The sequence below is a fragment of the Gavia stellata genome, chromosome 11 (genome assembly GCF_030936135.1).
Source record: "Gavia stellata isolate bGavSte3 chromosome 11, bGavSte3.hap2, whole genome shotgun sequence".
Classification (NCBI taxonomy): Eukaryota; Metazoa; Chordata; class Aves; order Gaviiformes; family Gaviidae; genus Gavia; species Gavia stellata.
Genome location: NC_082604.1, coordinates 25,780,854 through 25,802,881, shown reverse-complemented (window position 1 = coordinate 25,802,881; position 22,028 = coordinate 25,780,854). Strand labels below are relative to the sequence as shown.

The 22,028-nt window shown below is 39.4% G+C and overlaps 1 protein-coding gene across 3 annotated transcripts in view; it reads left to right on the top strand.

Annotated features, from left to right (window-relative positions):
* The window catches only part of LOC104264009 (neuroserpin), a 54,446-nt gene that overhangs the window by 11,218 nt on the left and 21,200 nt on the right, over nt 1-22,028 (top strand). For all 3 annotated transcript variants that reach the window (XM_059822640.1, XM_059822641.1, XM_059822642.1), the window contains exons 2-4: nt 16,549-16,816; nt 18,556-18,786; nt 21,285-21,479. In XM_059822640.1, the coding sequence (XP_059678623.1) occupies nt 16,567-16,816; nt 18,556-18,786; nt 21,285-21,479 (676 nt within the window). In that variant the 5' untranslated portion in view covers nt 16,549-16,566. The remainder of the gene's footprint in view (nt 1-16,548; nt 16,817-18,555; nt 18,787-21,284; nt 21,480-22,028) is intronic.

Sequence of the window (22,028 nt, the reverse complement as noted above, 5' to 3'; positions counted from 1 at the left end):
TTGTGTAATTAACTTTTTTCCCCTATGGACTGAGTGGCTAAACACGCAAAATTCTCTGAGTAGCTCCAAAATATTTTTGTAATACTAGTTCAAGCCAAGCGAAAAAAAAATCTGTAGTTTTTCAGGCCTTTTAAAGAAAAGCAAAGATGCATAGTGAACAGAACTTGGTTCCTAGTGGGGTTTATATGCCAGCCATAAATCTCACAAAACAGTGACTACTTCTGTGTTTCTGTACCTGACGCGGAACAGAGATTTGAACCGTACTTGCCTGCTTGGCCAAAGAATTCCAAAATCATTGAACCAAAAGAGATTTTGAGCTGGGTCTTTCTTGGTTTTCCCTTAACAGTTGTTTCATTTTGCGTAGAACATAGATCGGGAGCAGGTTTACGTAGTCTTTTTCTCTTGCTTTCCCTCTCGTGCATCTTCTATGGGAGATCACTATTCATTAGGTAGATAAAGTCCTTTTCAGCACTGTTTTTCAGTATTTAAGAGGTACATAGTTTTATAGTTCTTAAAATGGGGCCATAGAATGTATATGGGTGGGGATGTACGTGTGTATGTGTACATGTATGTGTCTGTATATGTATCTTTTTCAGAACACGGAGGATGGAGAAAAAGTATGCTATATATGAGGAACTTTGAAACTCAACTCCTGTAGTTCATCGACTTTCCTAAGTCACAGTCAACTGTCTCTTGACTCCTGACGTGCTTGTCTAACCTTCTTAAAGGGATCTAGTGGATATGGGTAGATCTAGAGACCTCCTCAGGCAACCTATTCCAGAGCTTCATTGTTTTTGCCAGCAAAATGCTATTGTTAAAGTCCAACCTGACTTTTTGTTACTACAATTTGAGACTCTTCTTGTCCCATCATCTATGTGCACACAATCAGAGTAGTATTTTAATTCTTTTTTTTTTTTCCTTCTCCCTCCATGATTGATATCAAAGATAGAGACTGGAATAAAACATCTCCAAACTGGCAAAATTTGAGCTTTTAAATCCACATTACTTTCATGCTTGGCTACTTCAGTGGGCATCATTGTTAGTCCAATTAAAAAATAAGCACCCGCCTTAAAGAATTCATAGCTGGACTAGTGTCACAGTCAAGCTTAGGAGGAAATTACTTAGACACAGAAAAAACTTCTGGTTTTTGAAAGGCACTGCTTGACAATATAAGCCTTTATTTCACAGTAACCAGCTCGACCTCTTTGACAATTCATTAGCAGTATCATAAACCAAATACAGAATCTGAGACATCCACCATTTGATCAGGATATTACAGGGAAAAATTTCTAGTATGTGTTCCTGGATAAAGTAATCTTAGCAATTGTTAGAGGGAGTGGTGAGTTGCTGATGTCAAATAGCAGGTGAATATGGTTGCAGTTCCCTTCCTAAAACAATTCAGCAAAAAAGGCAGTGGTGAGACCTATGAAAATCTGATCAACTTGAGGACTTTGAGGTAGTGAGTGCCCTAATTTTGTAACGTCATGGTCTGGCTCTTCCTATATAAACAGGTTAAGCTAGCAGAACCTTTAGAACAAGTACAAGGAAATGTTTGTTTAATAAGGCCACAGTAAAGATTTTTTTCCCAATGCAGACTCACTGAATGGGAGTGTAAGCAGTGTTTGAGGTTAGGGATCAGCTGTGGCCATTCAGGCTTGTAATTACAGCTGTGGTAAGTGTGTTTTCAACTCTTGCTGTACTGAGAGTTTTCTTAATCCATTATTTTACTAGGTCTTTCGTTGCCCCTCCTAGTACATTGTAACAATTCCTGAAACCCTGTGAATCATGGGAAAACAAATGTTAGGCTACTAATTTCTGGCTATATAGAGACATAAATTCAAGTCTTAGCCAGGCAAGTGCGTGGTCATGTTTGACATCATTATTATTGTATTTAGTAGCTGCAGTAAGCATGCAAATATTACAACTGTATATGCAGTGAAGACTGGATTGTTTAAAGTCTAGCTTTTTAATTTAGCATTGGGGAAAAAATGTGTAGTGAACTTTTATTCCATTATTATTAATAGGCTTGGTTCCTGTAGACTTTGGGAGCTAGAAGTGTGTCCTGTTTAAGGTTTGATGTTCGCTGCAATTGGCTTCCCTATATTTTTATGAAAACAAGCATGAAGCTGATGTCTCAGCTGATTACTGTTTGCTCTTTAAGCTGTGCAGAAATCCATGCCGTTGAATGTCAAACAGGATTGGACACTTGCTACAGTTGAGCTGCTTTCACCTGTACGCAGGCAGTTTACTGCTTAAAACAACAACTCTTTGAGCATTGTTCTTCATTAGAGAGCCTGTATCTTCTGCCTTGGATGACCTTGAACAAAGAAGAAATAAACTTAAAAAGAACTTTAGGTGGATAATTTCACACTGTAACTAATGTTACCCCTTTAAATTCTACCACCATGCGTGCTTTTGTCCCTCCAAGAGGTGGGCCAGCCATAATTTTAAACAGTATTTCATGTATCACAGTGATAAACTTTATCTGATGATGGAACAGAGGTGGCTGAGGTATACAATCTAGTTTCCACAAAGCGTACAGTTGATCTGTGTGCTTCTTCAAGGATTAACAGATTCTTTGTGCAATTAGAGATGAGCTTTTGCCCATTTACACATTGGGGTGTATTTGGAACCAATAGAATAACTGTTCTGTGGTGAATAACTAAGAAAATGTGCATGCTTTGGGCAACACTTTGCATACAGCTGCACCAACTCCAGGAGGTCTGTATGAGGCAATGCATTCTGGTTGATTGTTGGCTAATGAGTTTGCTGCTGAGATATATTGATTGAAAATTAAAATATCTTTTCTGCTGTGGCTGTGTCCGTGGAACTGGTTGGCACAAATTGGGTCTAAATTCCTTGCTTTGAGGTACAGCTGTCCACCTTACCTATTTAACAACTTAATTTAGACATAACAATCGGATAACCTGTGGAAAGCTTGAAAATTGGGATCTTGTATACAGGCACAAGAATTCAGCTTAGCCTATTTAGTTTTCAAAGCCACGCTAATTAAAAAGATTAACCTAATTTTTAATAAGAATGTGTATATTATCCACCAATATAAAATATTAGACGCGCATGAATCATAGCATATCATACAAAAAAAATGGGAGTAGTATTATAGTCTCTCTAACAAAAGGTAGAATTAATATTAACTTGCCATAGGAAATCCTAGAGGAAACACCTAAGGCTTGCTGGAAAACAGGTATTCTATTTTTGGGAGGGGGATACGATGAGGTTTCAACCCTCATTTTTCATTCTGCGTGTTGGAAATGACTTGATTACTTTGTGTAAGCTATTGGAGTTTTCAAATTATAAAAAACCATTTAAAAATCTTAACAAAAACCCTCAAAAAAACAACCAACCAACAAAACCCCAAACACCCTCTGTAAAACATACCATGAATGTGTTTATATAGCCAAAGGAGATTGTATAGATGGGAGCCAGTGAACAACAGAAGTGGACTGTTTCTTCAGTGCTTCATGATTGCTCTTGTTCATGTGAATTGCTTTAGTATTTAGAATCAGATCTAACATGATACAAACTTCTCTGTGTGGGAGAATAAGCAAGATTAAGACAAATTCAGCTCCCTGCATGTGTTGTTTAAATGGCTCATCATTGAGAGGATACTTGGAACAGCATCAGTTCTCATAACCACAAACCAATGAGGCTTGAACAGTGATCCGCAGAAGTGTGCTTCAAGGCCAGATTCCACCTTCCAGGCGCAGCTTGAACACTGGACTCTAAACTGAGCTGTTTTGTCCATGGTGAGCCAAGAGGGATGTAATAACAGCTATAGGTCTCCAAGGCCAGGATAAACAAAACTATTAGAACAAAAATGTGAATATTTTTCTTCCTCTCCCCTCCCCCAAGTAAAATGAGCCTTGTTTTTTGCCTCAAACTGAAGAAGCTATATTTCTCTGGTTGTTGCATATCTTCTGTTGTGGATAAGATACCTGCACAGCAGGGATCTTTTTTTTTTTTTCCTCTCTGCCTTTCTCTTTCCATTTCCAGCTTTTCCATTTATCCCTTGAAACTGCTGCTGTTCCAAATATTCTCTCTGAACAGTTTCAGTAACACATGCAGGGCACTGAATTTGCTTCTTGTCTTCATACCCTGCCAGCTCACCCAGTTTGAACAGTATGAGGCTACTACTGTTTCCTTTTTTATTCTTTTTTCTTACACTGGTAAGTTCATGGATGCTTATGAAGAAGCAAGTGGGAGGAAGGACTTGAAGGATGATGTGGAGAAAAAAAGTGAGGATTTTAGTGGCCATTCTGCCCACTATGCCACGCTAGCTGATTTTTCCTCCTGTCCAGAGACTATATGAGTTGACCAGTTGCCTGTGTTGGTGTCTGTAATTGGGCAGATGCCCTGGTTGCTTTCCTTTCCTTTTCTTTATCTTTTTCTTTTTTTAAAGATACTTGCAGAGCTGCTCTCAAGTGGAAGCAGTATAAAATTGGAGTTCTGGAGTTGGAAGAAATCATGGAGATAAGAGAGACAAATGAAAATATTTGAAAATACATGAAAACTGCTAGTTGAGCGGATAGCAATGATGCTGAAGCCGAAGAGGCAAGAATTGGAATTGGCCTTAGGGCAGGAGGAAGAAGAAGTTTAATTTTCTTCTCCACGTGGTCTTCCCATGCTTCTCACTCCTTTGGGAAGATTAGTGATCAGCATTCTTCACATCAAAAAGAAATTCTTATCATATGCCTTGTTTGGAGTTTTCCACTGTGTGAAATACAGAGTGAAAAATCCTGCTACTAGCTGAATTTTGCATCCAGATTATTCTGTAGTTTTTAGGAAAAAAGTCTTTATTTTGTAACAGATGTTACGCTGTTATCTTAGAGAAATATTTGAAGTGGCGAAGCTTACATAGTAGTGCTAAATTTGTCTCTCAGTGTTACTGATTTTGATGAAATGTACTTGTTCATTGACTCTGTTTTGCTGGTTCAGAAGTAAACACCCTCTGAGCGACTCTTCATTCTTGTCCTTTTGTCTCTGAAGTTTTTGTGCAAGACCAGCTTTACAGGCTGTTTTCCTTTTGATTTTCGTATCAACTGTTGGCTCTGTTGGTTAGGCTCAGCACACTTGCCAAAACAGCTTTCAACTGGTTTTAAAAACAGCCTTTTATAGGTCCTGTCCAGCTTCAGCTGCTGTGCCAGGACAGCTCTATTAACGGGATGGTAATGGCCTGGCCACCTCTGCCAGCGTGGTCCCAGGCCAGCTCCAGAGCAGCTGCCAGCACGGAAGGTGCCAGGGCTGCCAGGGTGGCTGGAGGAGCTCTGCTGGCATGCTGCTGTGTGCCAGAGTTAGTGTGGGCCAGCATTTCATACCGTTCTGTTGCTGGCTGTCAGGACTGTGGCTGTCATGACAGTCTGTCTGATATATGCAGTTGCTTCTAAGAGTAATTGTAGCTGGCTGGAAGCTCACCGATGGCTGCGGCTGCTGCGATCTTGCATCTTCTGTGCAGAAATGGACTATAAAGCTGAGAAGCGTTAGAGAAACAATGTCTGTGCATTATAAATAACAATCCTTGTAATGATGAATTGCCATTTGTAATTAATCAGGGTATAACATCTACTTTTACTGCTAGCGTTAATTGTTGGGTTTTTTTCCTAAAGCAATCTGTGTATCTTATTACTGTACTGTAAGAAACTAATTCTTATCTAAGTAATGTTAACATAAGTGAATAATAACTCTCTTGGCAATAGTGACATTACCTAAATGTAAATGGAGCCCAATGTTGATTGCGAGTCTGAAGCCAATATTGTTTTGTAGGAAAGCAAGCTGTTTTGTATGTCATGCTTGCATTCAGTTTATGAAGTGATAGACTCTTTTTCTGAAATCCTGATACATTTTAATTAACTTTCTTCATCTTCTCAACATAGTTATATCCATAGCCTGATCTTTTTTCTTCTGAAGTCCTTGTGAAGGAAGCTGAACAGTGTATTGAAGAATTAACTTCTGCTTTGAACTTTTGAAACACTGTTTCACAGCTAATATATACCCTGTCTATTTAGTTATTTTGGGATGATTTAAAGACTATCATTCTTCATTGCATTCTGTTAAAGTAATTTAAAAATTTTCCTGAGTTGGTTGGTAGGTTTCTGAAATGCATATCAGCAAGTCTCCTCCAAAGAGACACTATTTTAAGGTACTTCAATGCAGTATTCCCTATTCCTGCGAATCACTGAATAGTCAAGGGCTCCTGTTCTGTTTTTGTTTATCCCTAATTAGTTGTGTCCTTCAGTCCTCCAACTTTTGAAGGTTTAGAATTGGCTGTGAGAGCTTGTGTAATGCCAGGCAAAGTATATAGTTTAATGTAACATATGTCAAGTGACTTTATGCATAAATATGGAGTTGCAAGAAAAAGTGTATGGCACTTGAAACATTGTATTCCAAACTCACTTGCTGTAAATGCTTTCACAAAATGTATTATTAATATTTTTTGGTTCTGCTGAAACTGTAACATCGTAACGCATTACAGCAATGTCTGTGACATAAGTGACAGCTTTCATCACTTATAAAATTATGCTCCAGTACATGCAGTAACATCGCCTTTAGACTTAAACTGCAATGATTGCATCTGGCAGTTGCATATGGTGAAACTTAGCTACTGCCCTTTTAATTAAATTATAGTTGGGAGCTTGCTTCTGGGAGCTTGCTGATCAACTGAATTTCACAGTAAAATAACAGAAATGTGACTTATTGTAAGTAAGGGAATTTGCAGTACGTGCAAGAGCAGGCAAGAAGTTGTTCTTGTATCTAAAATAACTGATTGCAGTGTGCCATCTCTGCTGCTTCTGATAGAAAACGACCTCTACAGAATCAGATCACACCCTTCCTCTCCCTTCCTTTCCCAAACCACCCTAAGGAAATCTGAGGAAGGAAAAATAATGCTACTGTCTCATTTAGGGCATCTTCCCTAGATGGTTGCACTGTGAGTGGAGTACTGTGTTGGCCTTTTCATTCTGTATTGGGTTTGTGTGGCAAGGTTTTGGTAGCAGGGGGCTACAGGGGTGTCTTCTGTGAGAAGCTGCTAGAAGCTTCCCCCATGTCTGATAGAGCCAATGCCAGCCAGCTCCAAGACGGACCTGCTGCTGGCCAAGGCCAAGCCCATCAACGATGGTGATAGCACCTCTGTGATAACATATTTAAGAAAAGGGAAAAAAACCAAACTGTGCAGCTGCAGCCAGAGAGGGGAGTGAGAATATGTGAGAGGAACAACTCTGCAGACACCAAGGTCAGTGAAGAAGGAGGGGAGGAGGTGCTCCAGGTGCCGGAGCAGAGATTCCGCAGCAGCCCGTGGTGAAGACCATGGTGAGGCAGGCTGTGCCCCTGCAGCCCATGGAGGTCCATGGTGGAGCAGATATCCACCTGCAACCCATGGAGGACCCCACGCTGGAGCAGGCGGATGCCTGAAGGAGGCTGTGACCCTGTGGGAAGCCCGTGCTGGAGCAGGCTCCTGGCAGGACCTGGGGAAGTGTGGAGAGAAGCCCACGTTGTACAGGTTTGCTGGCAGGACTTGTGACCCCATGGGGGACCTGTGCTGGAGCAGTCTATTCTTGAACGACTGCACCGTGTGGAAGGGACCCACGCTGGAGAAGTTTGTGAAGAACTGTAGCTGTGGGAAAGACTCACGTTGGAGAAGTTTGTGGAGGACTGTGTCCCATGGCAGGGACTCCACACTGGAGCTGGGGAAGAGTGTGAGGAGTCCTCCCTCTGAGGAGGAAGGAGCAGCAGAAACAGTGTGTGATGAACTGACCACAACCCCCATTCCCGGCCCCCCTGCGCTGCTGGTGGGGAGGAGGTAGAGAATTCAGGAGTAAAGTTGAGCCTGGGAAGAAGGGAGGGGTGGGGGAAGGTGTTTTAAAATTTGGTTTTATTTCTCATTACCCTACTCTGATTTGATTTGTAATAAATTAAACTAATTTCCCCAAGTTGAGTCAGTTTTGCTCGTGACAGTGATTGGTGAATGATCCCTCCCTGCCCTTATCTCGATCCACAGGCCTTTCGTTATATTTTTTCTTCCCTGTCCAGCTGAGGAGGGGAGTGATAGAGCGGCTTTGGTGGGCACCTGGCACCCAGTCAGGGTCAACCCACCACACATTCAGAAGAAAAATATTCCAAAAGTAGAACTTGTCAAAATTGGTCCTTGAGAGCCTCTGGTTAAGACCATCTTCACCTCCTGTGTCTAGGCATTGTCCTTCCTTCCATAGTAAAATCAGTCCTAAGAGGAAGTTCCCACTGCTGGGCTCTCAGATCTAAGGTAAGGCAACTTTGAGGCACCTGTATGGACCTTTCTGTCTGTCTTGTTCTGTTGTTGTGGGAAATCCAGCCACTGCACTTCTGAACAGAAGATGCCCCAAATCTTAAACTTACTGCAAAATGTCAAACAAAGAAGTTGTGGAGATCCAGTCACTGTTTTGATGGTATATTAAGTTTTAATTTGTTAGTCAAAGAGTATATACAGAAAGCTGTCTAATATCAAAACAAGCATAACTGATGCTTCTGAAATGAAACACACCGATTCTTTCAGCCAGTTCTACTCTTGTCAATAGTGAATCAAGGTCAACATCTTCACCACAAGACCAACACGCATGGGAGTGACCTCATTCAGAGTGGTGTACTGGATTGACAGTCCTCACTGAAAAATAAATATAAGATATGTGGGGGGAAAAAAAAATCAATCTATGCCTGATTAAGCTGCTTCTATGGGACTTGGCAGGTAGACCCTCCCGTTTGATCTGTTGAAAGTAGATCCAATGTCATATTTCAATCTCTAGCCTTTAAGCTCTCCCCAGTCAGGCTTTGTTGACTTTCTCAGAAGGGCTACTTGCACACCCCCAATTCTGAGCCTTTAGAATCCCCAAATTCTCTAATACTGCGAATTTTCTCCTTTGCAGAGGTTGTTTGTTTTGTGTTTTCTTATTTATAGCTTTTACTTTGTGGGACACATTGTAGCTGTCACAAATAAAAGCACTCTGCCAAACAATTTTGAATTTTTTTTGCTTCTAGACAGAAGAAACAAATAAAGAAAGTGTGTATGGATCCTTACAATTGCAGGCCTTATAGTAGTAGTTTTTGAGGTAAGACCACCTTTTCTTAATTGTCTAGACATGGATTGCAATGTTTGCTTTAGGCTATTCAAATTTAAGTATTTTGGACATGGCTTCTCGGAATCTCTTTTTACTTTTTAATTGGAGCTGAGGGATTATGCTTGAGGAAGCTCAATTAAGACAACTTTGGCTTGCATAATTGCCTCAGCAGGTTAGTGACTCAGTGCCAAGCTCCATGAAAGTTTAAAAACGTTTGGGATGTAATGGTAGAAATTGTCAATATGAAAGTTTTCAGTGTATCATTTTCCTTTCAGGTTTTTTAGAAGCTGCTGGTGTTATGGGGTCATTTAAAAAAAGGAATGAAGAATCCTGAGGGGCATGCCTTGCTGTGTGTTGGAGAGCAAGGTTTTAGTATGGTCCAAGCACTTCTTACAGAATGACTCTTCTTTGTCTTAGTCACTATATACTAGAGGTTTAAATACCCCAGTATTTGCTATATTGTTATTGTGCTGCTTTCTGATGAAATTAACCTCAAGGTTTCCTGCTCCAGAAGGCAGTGACTCCATAACTGACAGATGGTGATAAAATCCCATAACTTTATTACTAATGTTTGTGCAGATTGAAATATGGATGTCGTTGCACATCTGAAACAAACAGATTCAAACAAGCTTAATGATTCTAGATGTGTCTGTAGGATCTCTGTTTGACAAGGTCATATGCTCACATAAGCTAAGGATAAACATTTTTTAGAAATAAACATTTTTTGCAACACAGAAAATGTAAATACCTACCCTAATAGGACGAGTTGACTTGCTGGCTAAATGTAACCTGTCGTAGCGAGCATTTATGTGGCTGCCTGGTATCAAGAGGCATGTATAATTTCATGTGATTGTCACCACTTCCAATAACCAAACTACTTCTAATAACCAAAGTACTTTGTAGATACCTTCATGTACTGCTTGTGCTGTCCATGATAGCTGTAACTTAAAACATTTTATGGACATCTAGTTATTCTCCCATTTCCTTGGGTGTATTCTTCTGGCTATAAGCAATAATACCTCATGAATTGCATATCTGTTGCTCTGAGAATTGGTACTTTCATTTACCTCCTATCGCCTTCAGGCAGGCTCTCCTGTATCTCAGCTCCATGTGTAAGCATGCCCCAGTGACTTGTGTAAGGAGACCCTTACAGCACTTGGTAGGATGTAGATTTCCCATTTAGATGCTCGATTACAGCGGTTAGCCTTTGCACTGCTGTCCCCTGTATGCCTGCCTGTTTTCACTTGTTATGTAAAAGAAATTATTTTTCAGATCAAGTCAACTCAGGTTATAGCTGTGTTTCACAGTACACTGTCATTCCCTGTGCTGGAGGGAGAGAGTGGCTGAATGATTGGGAGGAAAAGGACGATGAACAAAGTAAGCAACCAATGGGAAGAAGTGCCACATCACTTCTGTGGGATTTTTCTAGAGGTAAAACCGCAACGTTCCAGGTGTGAGAATACTTTTGCTCCAGTGATGCTAGCTGGAGATGCAATTTTTGCCCAATCTTTAAATAAAAATCTGAAAGTTTGGATTCTGGGACAAAGCAGAAAGGATTGAAAAAATGATTCTGATATTGTTCTGCAGTACAAACTGATGGAGTGGATTTGTAAGAGCCTTGAGATTTGTGGTAGCAGCCATGTTCCCTGTTGTGGCAGAGCAGCATGCCCAAGGCAAGCCTGAACCAGACCAGGAGCTCTTCCTTACTGCTGTGTACCTCCTTTGCACATCCTTCAGGGTAGCCATGACAACCACCACCTGGTCCTGGTGAACAGCTAATGATCTTGTTAACTGCTCAGTGCATCTCCTCTGCTCAACCGGTGTTCGCTGGTTTCTTTTTGGACGGAGAGTTGTGTTGGTTTTCTAAATTGTTATTATGCAGTCCTTTCCTCTTTGATATTTTATTGTTTGGTAAGATTGCCAACAAGAAATCATCTAGAGTGAAGATGCCTGCGGCAATTGTCATGTTTACTAACTGGCAAAGCAGTAGTGGCTGAATTTCACCAAACCTGTGTCCTTTCATAATTAATCTGTCACAAACATGATACAGTTTTGGTTGGGTTTGAGAGGAAGGAGGAAGCACCCAGGTCCTACCTAGATAGATAGACTGTGTTTTTTTCCTCTGACCAGCAGGGCTTGCTCCCTAAGTAAATTCATCTCTCACTTTATAAAATTGTTCTGCTAGACCTCTGTCTGTTCCTGCAGATGATTTTCTTTACAGGAGAGAATGTAATCAATCCTGTTAATCATACTTTCTTTTCTCCCCAAGCTTTTCTTTTATACACTGATCAGAAGAAATCAGCAGTTTTTCTCGTTTGTCTTTCCCACACCTTTGGTGTTTAGCTTGCATGTAGCCAAGAGTAATCTTTAAGGCAACTAATCTTAATTTAGTCTCTGCTTAGTTTAGCTGAGGAATTAAGGCAATATATCATGGTTTTATTTTGCAGATTTTTAAAGCCATAAATGAGTTTCTTTATAAAACCCACAGTCTGTGAAGGTGTAAAAGACAAGGAAATTAAAACCTCTTTTTTCAACCTGTCTGGCATGCACAAGGTACTAGAATTCAACGCTTAATTGAATTTTTCGCACCTTCCTACACTGAGTCCAATTCTTACTGTTTCAAAATTCACAGTACTTCATGCCTGTGAACTCAGTTTGAGTTTGTTGATATGATGTCTCTCAAAATACCTTGCTTTACAGAGGATACTTGCCCTTTTTGCATTTTTCTGAAAGCATGTGTAATGAGCTGAATAGTTCAGAGTTTGTGGGTGTGAGGGGGCGATGTTGTTCTACTTCCTCTTAGTCATTCCAGCCTTATGCCTGGGGAAAGGCAAGAGCAATAGTTAATCAGTCCTGTATTCTAGCCTATGAATCTTCAAACGTTATTAAAACTGGTGTTCCTTCTGCCCGCGTACAGGACTACATCTGTGCTGGCCATAGGGCAAACTAACAGAAATGCTGCCTTTACACTGAGCTGCTTGTGACCTGTTGTGGAAATGTGGTAGGCTGGATTTTGGGACTGATGAAATCTTTACAGAAGGTGTCCGAAATTTTGAATGAAAAAGTTTCCCAGGAATTGAACTAGCCATGACCTCAATGCAAGTAACTATTGAACAACACATATCTGGAATCTCTGTTTTATTATTTTAAGTACTATGTAAAGGAAGTGACAAATAATAAGAAAAATCAGAAAGAGAGGAGTGCCTTCATTTAAGATGGCTCCAAGAAACTTAAACCCTGTACAGAACAGTGTCCAAAAGCAAAAGAAGCCCCCAGACAAAACAGAGCAGGCAAAACTGTACCCAGAGCAGAAACACCAGGAGAGTCAGGTAGGAATGTCAAACTGAGTGGAGGTGGTATTCGAGTAAAGAAGTATCTGTATGTTAGGGAAGCCCATTTACATTGAAATTGTGGTAAAAGTCACCAAATAACACCTGCACAGGTACAACAGTGCAATAATGTCTCATCTGGAGGTACAGGTGTTTCTCAGGTTTTTGAAGTGATGCTGCATTGTTTAGTGTTCTGTTGCTGCTTTTTTTCCCTGAGGACAGTTGCAAGCAAGAACGAAACTAATATTCTGACAAACCTCTGTAGCTAGTGATGATTTGTGATACACAACTGTTTCTTAAGAAGAGGCTATTGCAAGGAGAGTATTTGTCTATTTGCACTGATTCTTTGATTGCCTGGTAGGAGAGAGTGGTGTTCATGCACCAATTAAGATAAAATAAAACAAAACCTGGCTTCTGTCTGAGAGTGGCCCTGAAATGAGAAATTCCTATCTTTGGTCTTCACATCTGTGTGATTGAGGAGTGAACGTAATTTTAACAGCTTTGTTCACTCATATAGGTAGCTGATAAATGCAAAATGCATGCAGTAACGTTTGAAACTGATGGGTTTTGATTTTTGAACATTGTTCAATGTGGACTTTGACTCCTTTTCGGCTGATGCAGTATTATTTAACTAGATTTCATTGATGCAGAACAGCAATGACAGACTGTACTGCGGATGACTCTGAGGAAGAGTCTAAAAAGACTGACTAAAAAGTTTGATGATACTCATGGGAATTGTTTAACTTCCTGGACATACATTACATAATGTTCAGCTTCATTTCCCTCACTTAAAGTATGTTTGTGAATAGGGTACAGTCAATTTAACAAATGCTCTCCGTACTGCTGCGGAAACAAAACAGAGTGCCCTCGACTCTTACTGAAGAGAGATGCTGAGAACATGCTGCAGCATAGTAAGTGCTCAGCTGTTTGTTGGATCAAGACCTGCTGCATGAAGAGGCATGAGAAAGCATAAAACCAAAAGTAATATAGCCTAAAGTAAGGCAGAATCAGAGAAGCAGTAACTGTTATGACTAGCATGATAATTAAGAGCTGGATTCCCAGTTGTCAGCAGAACAGTGTACACTTGTACCAGAAGTGCAGGAAAAATTGAACTGAAGAATACACCCCAGACATCTCAGATCAGACCGATAAGATTGGACCATTGTCACATTGGCTGGCAAGGCTTGATCAGTTGTCTTCTGTTTTACAGCCTTCTCCCCACTGACCATCTCCCACAGATCTTCAGTTTGCTTTAAAACATCTTCCCTTACATTGTACTCTTATTCATACATTGTGAGAAAGTTGTATTTTTCACAAATATCTTGAGAGAGCACTGCCAGCAAGAAAGCTGGTCGTGTCCTCTGCCTGTACCTGGGTGCTCATTCCTGCCTCCCTGCCTCTCTTCCTTTTCCCTGGATGTGTATTTGGGGAACTTCACAGTGAACTCTATTAGAAAACCTCTCTAGACTAAAAGTGATGTGGAAGGGGAAGCAGGGTGAAAACCTAAATTGTTTGGGTTTAGTTCATTCGTCCTGCAAAATTTAATTCTGCACAGCTCAACCTCTTGCATTGACATCAATGGGATTTAAGCATGTATTTAAAAACTAGGTTTAAATTTGGTACTTCGTGTTGTAAGAGCATTTCAGTATAAATCTTATTTGTCCTCATCTATGTACTTATTCTATTTTCTGTCCAACTGAATAATTAAAAATATTAGAACTTGATTATTTCACATGAGGAGCTTTTCAGGGTGGTCGGGAAGAAAGATGACTTTGATTTGTATATATTTTTTTTAACACTGTCTGATACCAAATATTTTATTAGCATTCAAATAGTCTAACCTACCTGTTAAGCACTTCATTAAGATGTATAAATTTCCCCTCTCCCTCCTCCCTGCAATGATTTAAGCCTGTCTGGCAATAGCACATATGACAAAGATCAATGATGGAGTGCTGAATAGCTGCCTCTGCAGCTAAAAGACTGGGGAAATTTCCTTTTTTAAAACTGAAGATTATCTTACGTATGTTGTAACCTCGTCGGGTCTCAAAGTGAGCTCAAACAGTTCTTTATACAGGTGTAAAAGCCTAGCTATCTGTATAATTGCACCCGCATTGAGCAACACAACTTGTTTGCTTAGATTAGGATGCGAGATTCCCCAGATTTGCAGGCCAGTTTAAAAGCCACGATGACGCTTTGGGATCGTCCTCAACAAAAGAAAGACGAGCTTCTGCTTATCTATTTTTTTGAGTACCATTTTTGACACTGCTATAGACCTCCTGCGTGATGTAAGTCTATAGGCCTTTCTCACCTTGTACAGCTTTTAGGATGAGAGACCAATACCTGGGCTCAGTCTATCACGGTGATGTGCTGAATGAAGTCTTATGTTATGTAACTATTAGGAGATGTGTGCTCTTGTTTTTTTAAAATAAAGAAATCTAAAATGCCCAGAATCACAAAGAAATTTGGAGAAATCCAGTTATTTGCTATAACAGAAGCCTTAATATCCTTAAAGTCAATAATTAATAAATGAACAGGCTAAAAAAACCTTAAATGCTATTAAAAAAAGCAGTTATTGGGAAGTTTGTGGTATGTTGATAATGTTTTGGACAATAAAAAGATTGTCTCAGTCTTTATGAAATAAATGGCAATGGTCATGGCTCAGCCTAAAGTGTATTCCATTGGGTGGCAGTGAAGTGCTGGATAGTTTTGTAAGTGTACTGAAATACATAGTCATTAAGTAAAAAGCACAATATGAAGCTGGTGCTTCAGACTTCTATGACTACTTCTGTGCCATTCTTAAATAGAATAAGAGTCTTAGGTGGAGATTTTTGATACCTTACTAAGAATCAGAGAAAGATTGTTCAGGTAGTCCAGAGAGATGAAGTGATGCCAGCATAGAGGAGGGCATATTAGAAATTGAGAAAAGGGGCGTATTTCATACATCTTCGGAAGCAATCATGAGAAAGGAGATGTGGGGCAGGGGAGAAACAAGGTTCTAGCTACCGCGTTGCACTGAGAGCCTGTCCTTTTCCCCTGAACGTATGATTGCTGCACCAGTTCATCTATTTAATTTACTCAGTGAAAAAATAAACAAAAGGCTGATCTGCAGCTAGGGGACAGGAAGAATCTTAACTAGCAACGGCATTGGTTGCTGCCAAGGCACGTATGTGTACCCTGTTGCTTTTTATACTTTCTCAGCTAAAATGTGAGTAATAATGCTTAAATTATGTATCATTCAGTGTTGTGCTAGTTAATTAGATAATGCTACATAGTCCTTTGAAGATGAAATGCATAATATAAATGTTGCATAAAGCTTACTAAGGGTCTCTGTGTCAGGTGTATAGAAACTCCTGGTAACTGCAGAGACAGGAGAGCTGGGAAGCATAAGGCAGAGGCACTTGGGCTGGCTGCATGCAAATTGACTTCAGTCGAGCAACAGAATAGCACATTCACGCAAATTTGTCCCATGCTGACAAGCCCTACAGACTGGCACAACAACACGTAAATGCTTCTAGACTAAAGCTTTTAGTCTTGTACTGTCTAACCTACTGCTTGAGGAATCTTTGCTTTGTTATGTGTTAGAGATATCGTAATTGGCAAAGAGAAGAAACTGAAATGCAAGCTCTGTTGGCTTGATATTTCTGACCCAAGACACTTGGCAGTAGTGGGTCATATGCCAAGGTAGCATGAAGTTTAGAGGAAAAATGGAAGGATGGAGACATAAGTACACTGCTCCAGGAGCTGGAATTTTAACAGTATCAGTAGTGTGATGAGCTAAACTGGGATAGAGTGAGAACTGTTGCTTTCTGAAGCAGTTAAGCAAAGCTTAGAGGATGGATTAGTCAAAAGCATTAGTGCTAACCCTTTTTTCTATTCAGTTTACTTTCTTGTTTCCCCTGCTGGATCTCACTCACTGGTGAATACAGTAACTTTATCCTCTGAAGATCTTTGAGCAGGTGTTGTCTCTTACAAATTACTAAATTGTGCATTGAACTCCATAACTAGGGGGTTTTTCCACACAGGTTTAAGACTAAAAGCTTACTAATTTTTTTCTCTCAAGTTGAATCTTTTATTACTTAAACAAGGTCAACTTATTTTCTCTAAAATTTATCTTGCAGATCTTAGAGTCTCAAGACATGTATTTCCTTGGACTGTTGTCTTTGCTTGTGTTGCAAAGCAAAGCCTTCAAGACAAATTTTCCTGATGAAACAATTGCTGAGCTTTCTGTGAATGTTTACAATCAGCTGCGAGCTACAAGAGAAGATGAGAATATTCTTTTCTCTCCTCTGAGCATTGCAATAGCCATGGGAATGGTAGAGCTTGGAGCCCATGGAACCACTTTGAAAGAAATTCGACATTCCTTGGGTTTTGACAGCTTAAAAAATGGTAAGGCCTTTTAATCATGTTTTACTTTGGGGCTCTTTGTCTTAAAGAAACAGATGGCAGTGTCTGAACAACGATGGAAGTGGCCTGGTCATGTCCATGGGTTATTAATCAGTAGGTTTCTTGGCATCCTGTTTGATGGCCTGAGCATGCTGAAGCATGCTTCAGTGGATTCTGTGTAAGCTGAGAGATGCTAACATACAATCCTGGCTTGGGCACCTGAATCTTAAGCAATTGCAGTTAACTGTTGATCTTGGTTTCCGTTTGCAAAATAAGCATGCCTTTGCCTCTGGAGTTATAAGAAGATTTTTAGAAACATCTGGTTTTAGCAATATTGCATATAAGAAAGTATGAAAAACTTAGTAACTGAACTGGAAACGTCTCTTACTTTGACACAACTTGTTTGGTTCTTGTAGGTAGAACCTGTAGGTTCTTTACCCTAATTCTATGTCGCTAATGTTCTGTCTGCATTGCATAATGTTGCATACAGATATACAAGCTAATTTAGCAAATATAAGCATCTCGGCTGTTTCAGCATGATACACCACATGTTCCCATCAGCCTTTCTGAGAAACAGGATTCATTTCTTTAGCAGAGAACAATAGTACCACACCGTCCCGTTTGTAGTATGGGATGAGTCAGGTCATGCATCTGGATGTAGTGCTGTGCTGTGGAGTGCAAGCACACTCTGTTAGAGGAACCAACTGTAATATGACTGCAAATGGAGGGGATGAGTGAATGGCAAAAAAAAGACTTTGAAGAGGCAATTTCTATGAATTTTACTGTCAAAGTAATTGGTTTGAAACCTGAATGGAATTTCTTATTCATATGACCTACTGGACTTTAAGTCTTTGGTGAAACGGTCTTGGGGAGGAATATCTGAATACAGTGTTCAAGATGTGTTCAGCAGTACCACTGAACAGATGATGCCTCTCTGTGGAGACTACAGCACATATTTAGTTCTACAGTTTGTCTCTAAAACATTGATAAATTAGCCCTTAGCTATAATTGAAGAAGTTATGCAGTTGATTTGAGCTGGGCCATTCACTATTCTTGCATATGAGTGGTATTCAGTGAAAGTACTCCAATGATTTCTGCTTGGAATATATCATTGCATTCAATTTTTAAGCTTGGGTTTGTTTTTTTTAATTAGAAATTTCAGCTTCAGGTTGACAATGCAACAGTACAAGCTTCCTATCTTAAAGCAGACTACTTTAATCTGATTTGTGATTCCTCATTATCCAAGCAAATGATTCTGTACTACCCCACACAGGATCCTGGGAAATTCTAGACCTGTTTTTTGTAGAGAGAAGTTTATGGGGAAGTCTTTAGCTTCAAAACTCCATTTTTCAAAACTTCATTTTTCCTTAAACAACAGGCTTTTAGGATGTAACGAAAATTCTGTTAAGGATTTGTTGTGGCAAGACATAAAAGTGTGACTTGTAAGAATAATTTTTTTTAATTACTCTTTTCTTGTTGAAAGGATTACCATTGATAGCTTTGTCTGTGATGGGATCCAAATGTCTTGTTAATTACGCTAATTATAGGTAGTAGAAAAAATAAGGTCTAAATGATACGTTCTGCCTTGTAGATTGTTCTTTCAGATCTGAAGATGTGTGTAGGTTGAGAAACAAGTTTATTAAAGAAAAAAAATATTTTTTTTTTTTTTTCATAAAATGTCTTTGTGAATTTCCAGAATAACTTTCTTTTCTGAAACTCTGAATCTGTTTTTCTTTCCTCAGGTGAAGAGTTTACCTTCTTGAAGGACCTTTCTGATATGGCAACTACTGAAGAAAGCCATTATGTTCTGAATATTGCTAACTCTCTCTATGTGCAGAATGGATTTCATATCAGTGACAAATTTCTGCAGTTGGTGAAAAAATACTTTAAAGCTGAAGTAGAGAATATAGATTTCAGCCAAAGTGCAGCTGTAGCTAGCCACATCAATAAGTGGGTGGAGAATCATACAAATAGTAAGTCCACGTGATTCTTTTATATACTTCCTGCAGTAAGTGTTTGTGTTTCCAAAGTTATACAGTGTTGTTGAATTGTTGCCTTGGCTTTTATCTGTTCCATTTGAGACTAAAGTATCTCCTCCCATGAAAAGAATTCCAGTATCAGCTCTCTGAAATAGATAAGTACTATGGCTAACTGCAGAAAAGTTGTCTACAAAGCGGGTATTGGCCTATGCTTTGGACGTGTGGAGTATCACTAGTTCTCTGAGGAACTCATAGTTACAAGGTACTGAGAAACAGAATATGAAGGAATACAAAAGATCATTTTGAACCACAAAATCAGACTCTGTGATTTAATCTTTTCCAATGTGAGGAAACTAGATGGCATGTTGAGAGAGTAGTTGATTTTAGGAAGACTGTCAACAGAGTTTCACAACGAAAATTTGCAGCAGGGGTAGTAAGCACAAAATTACCAATGTAAATATGGATATTCAGATCTGCATGATGTAGTGCTTGCTTCACTTGTGGAATCCCAAAGATGTGACACTTTCTGAATACATGCAGAGCCTCAAGGTATGGGAGTGAAGTTAGTTCCCCGTTGTAGGGATCAAAGCATAATCTCATTCTAGTTCATCTGGCACAATCTGGAGGTTGATATTTTAGGAGTAACTCAACAGGGATCTGGCTCTGACATCAGTCATACCATTGTAAATTTGAAGGTATCGGAATCCCCTGTAAGAAATTAACACATCACCATGTAGTCTGAGCATTTAAGAATCCATAATGCTTTATGGAAATGTATGGCACCAAAGTGGAAAAACACTTCATATAATGTTTTTATTCTGTTTTGGAAATGATTGTTTTTTCCAAGGGAAAATGGCAGCTATTATATTCGTAATAAATTCTGCCCTTTATCTCAAGCTACAGAAATAGAGGGAAGTGATGCAGCAGATTGCAGAGTGTTTTCAGAGAAATGTGGTGTCTGTCTGAAGGAAAAGTAAAATTCTCTTTTAGAAAGAGCAAGTTCTCCTGCTTAATACGTGCCACATGTGCTGACCGAGCTCATAACCATTGCTCTGGAAGGAGCTGTGCAGAGCTAACAAAGGCAGCTGTGGGTCTCTTAGCATTAGGTTGCGATAGTAACAGTCCCTCAGCCTAGTCTCTGACCACTAGATCTCATTCTCTCCTGCCTGCCAGCTCTGACGGAGGAGGCTCGTTTTCTCATTAGGAAAGGGGTACAAGACAGGCATGTTTCCAATTCCAGCATGTTAAGAATGATGGGTGTCTCAGAGCAGAAAACATAACTGTCAAAGGTTTCTCTGGCCAGAAAAATTCTTAACGTACATTAGTGTATTAACAAGATGTGGCTGAAAATTGTGAGGGAATATGATGTACCAAATAGAAATGGAAAAACTGGAAGTGTATTCCTTCTTAATTTTTCCTTTTTATTCCAACCACGGAGAATGAGTATGGCAGTATGGGTCACATTTTTAAGAATGGTCTAGATAAAACAAAGTACAAACAGCAAGCCAGAAGAAATACTGCCCTGTGATACACAAATTTCACACCAGTTAGTTGGTGTCATATGCTCCAGAAAGCAGAATTAATCTGTATTTTAAACCATGGATTAAGAAGTAATAAGTAATAATCAGACAGAGGAACGTGTTTATTTTAACACCTTGCATTGCAATGTCAGTTAAAAATAAAAGTGAGCAAGAAACCTACCTGAAGTAGGCTGTAATTCTTCAAGAATAGTGACAGATCTGGTTAGTGCACAGTGCACCAGTTTTAACAAACTGGAAATTATTTTGCTGAAAAGCAAGCCATTTGAGATGAGCTAAAGCAGGTAACAGACTGTTTTCTGATGTAAATGACTTATTGAGGAGTAGGAGCAAAGCAGCTGCCATGCTCAGCTGACATACCTCCCATGAATAGAGCAGATGCTAGATGTTTTTTTCTCTTTTGCTTTTCAAGAGCTAATGTCAGTGGAACAAATGCTAGGAATTTATGAGGTTTTTTATGATTAGTCCTTACTTTGAAGTCTGTTGGACATTATTTGATTGGAAACTGAATGCTTCCTTCAAAATTGGCCCAGGTGAAGTTCCAATGGGTATACTTACACACTTTAAATTAAGCACCCATTTAAGTGCTTCTTTGGATTGGAGCCAAAATTTGTAAAAGTTCTGACCTTAAGAGGATAGTGCTGAACTGTATTATAGCACCAGTGTAAACATTTCTTATGTGACCCCTTTTCCACTTGGTTTCATTGTGGGGTATATTTAAATAATGATCAAGAAACAGTTGACTTAACATGTACTCGATGGAAGGGTTTACGCGCCTACACTGCGATTTAGGTTTATAAAACACTGGCAGTTTAATTTGAGATTTAATGGAACATCTGAATTGGAAATTACATGCTAGCACAGCTTTTTATTTTCTTACATTTTTCAAGGTGTCTTAAGTCTTGATTTAATGCTCAATTTGACATGCAGACTGACAGTTGGTTTTCTTCTTAGATATGATCAAAGATTTTGTGTCTTCAGGAGATTTTGGTGCTCTAACTCATTTGGCTCTCATCAACGCAATCTACTTTAAAGGCAGTTGGAAATCACAGTTCAGACCTGAGAATACAAGAACTTTTTCTTTCACTAAAGATGATGAAAGTGAAGTGCAGATTCCAATGATGTACCAGCAGGGAGAGTTTTACTATGGTGAGTTAGAGCTTTAGCAATTTAAAGCTAGTAAGTCTTCCCTTATAGGTTTGTTGCGGTAATACTCATTTGTATTGTTGTCTGTTCTTTCACCTAGAATTTTAAATGTGGTGTTTGCCCAATGAAGGGACTCTGATTTTGATGTCTTTTTGTAATGTGTGTGCTTGTGTATTATAACAAGATACCAACACCTATAATGACCTCTTTCTTGATTACTTTTTTAGGTACATGTTTGGTGCCACATGGTGGATTCAGAATGTTTATCCGTTATATCTATCCTCTTCACAATTATTGAGCTAGTCCTGCTTCTCACTAAAATGTTTTTCTTTGGCTGTGCTAAATATTAAAATGAATAATGTTTGCTCATTACTGTTGTAATATCCTTAGGAAGGTAAAATAGGAGTTCTTTGAACTGCAAAACCTAATGATCATTTGTATCTTGAGCTTGAACTCCAAGTGGTACTTCTACAGTATCTAGCATCGGTGGTATTTCACTCAGTCCCATCATTGACAAATTCTCTCTCCTGAATAAAAAAACCTCTGCCCATT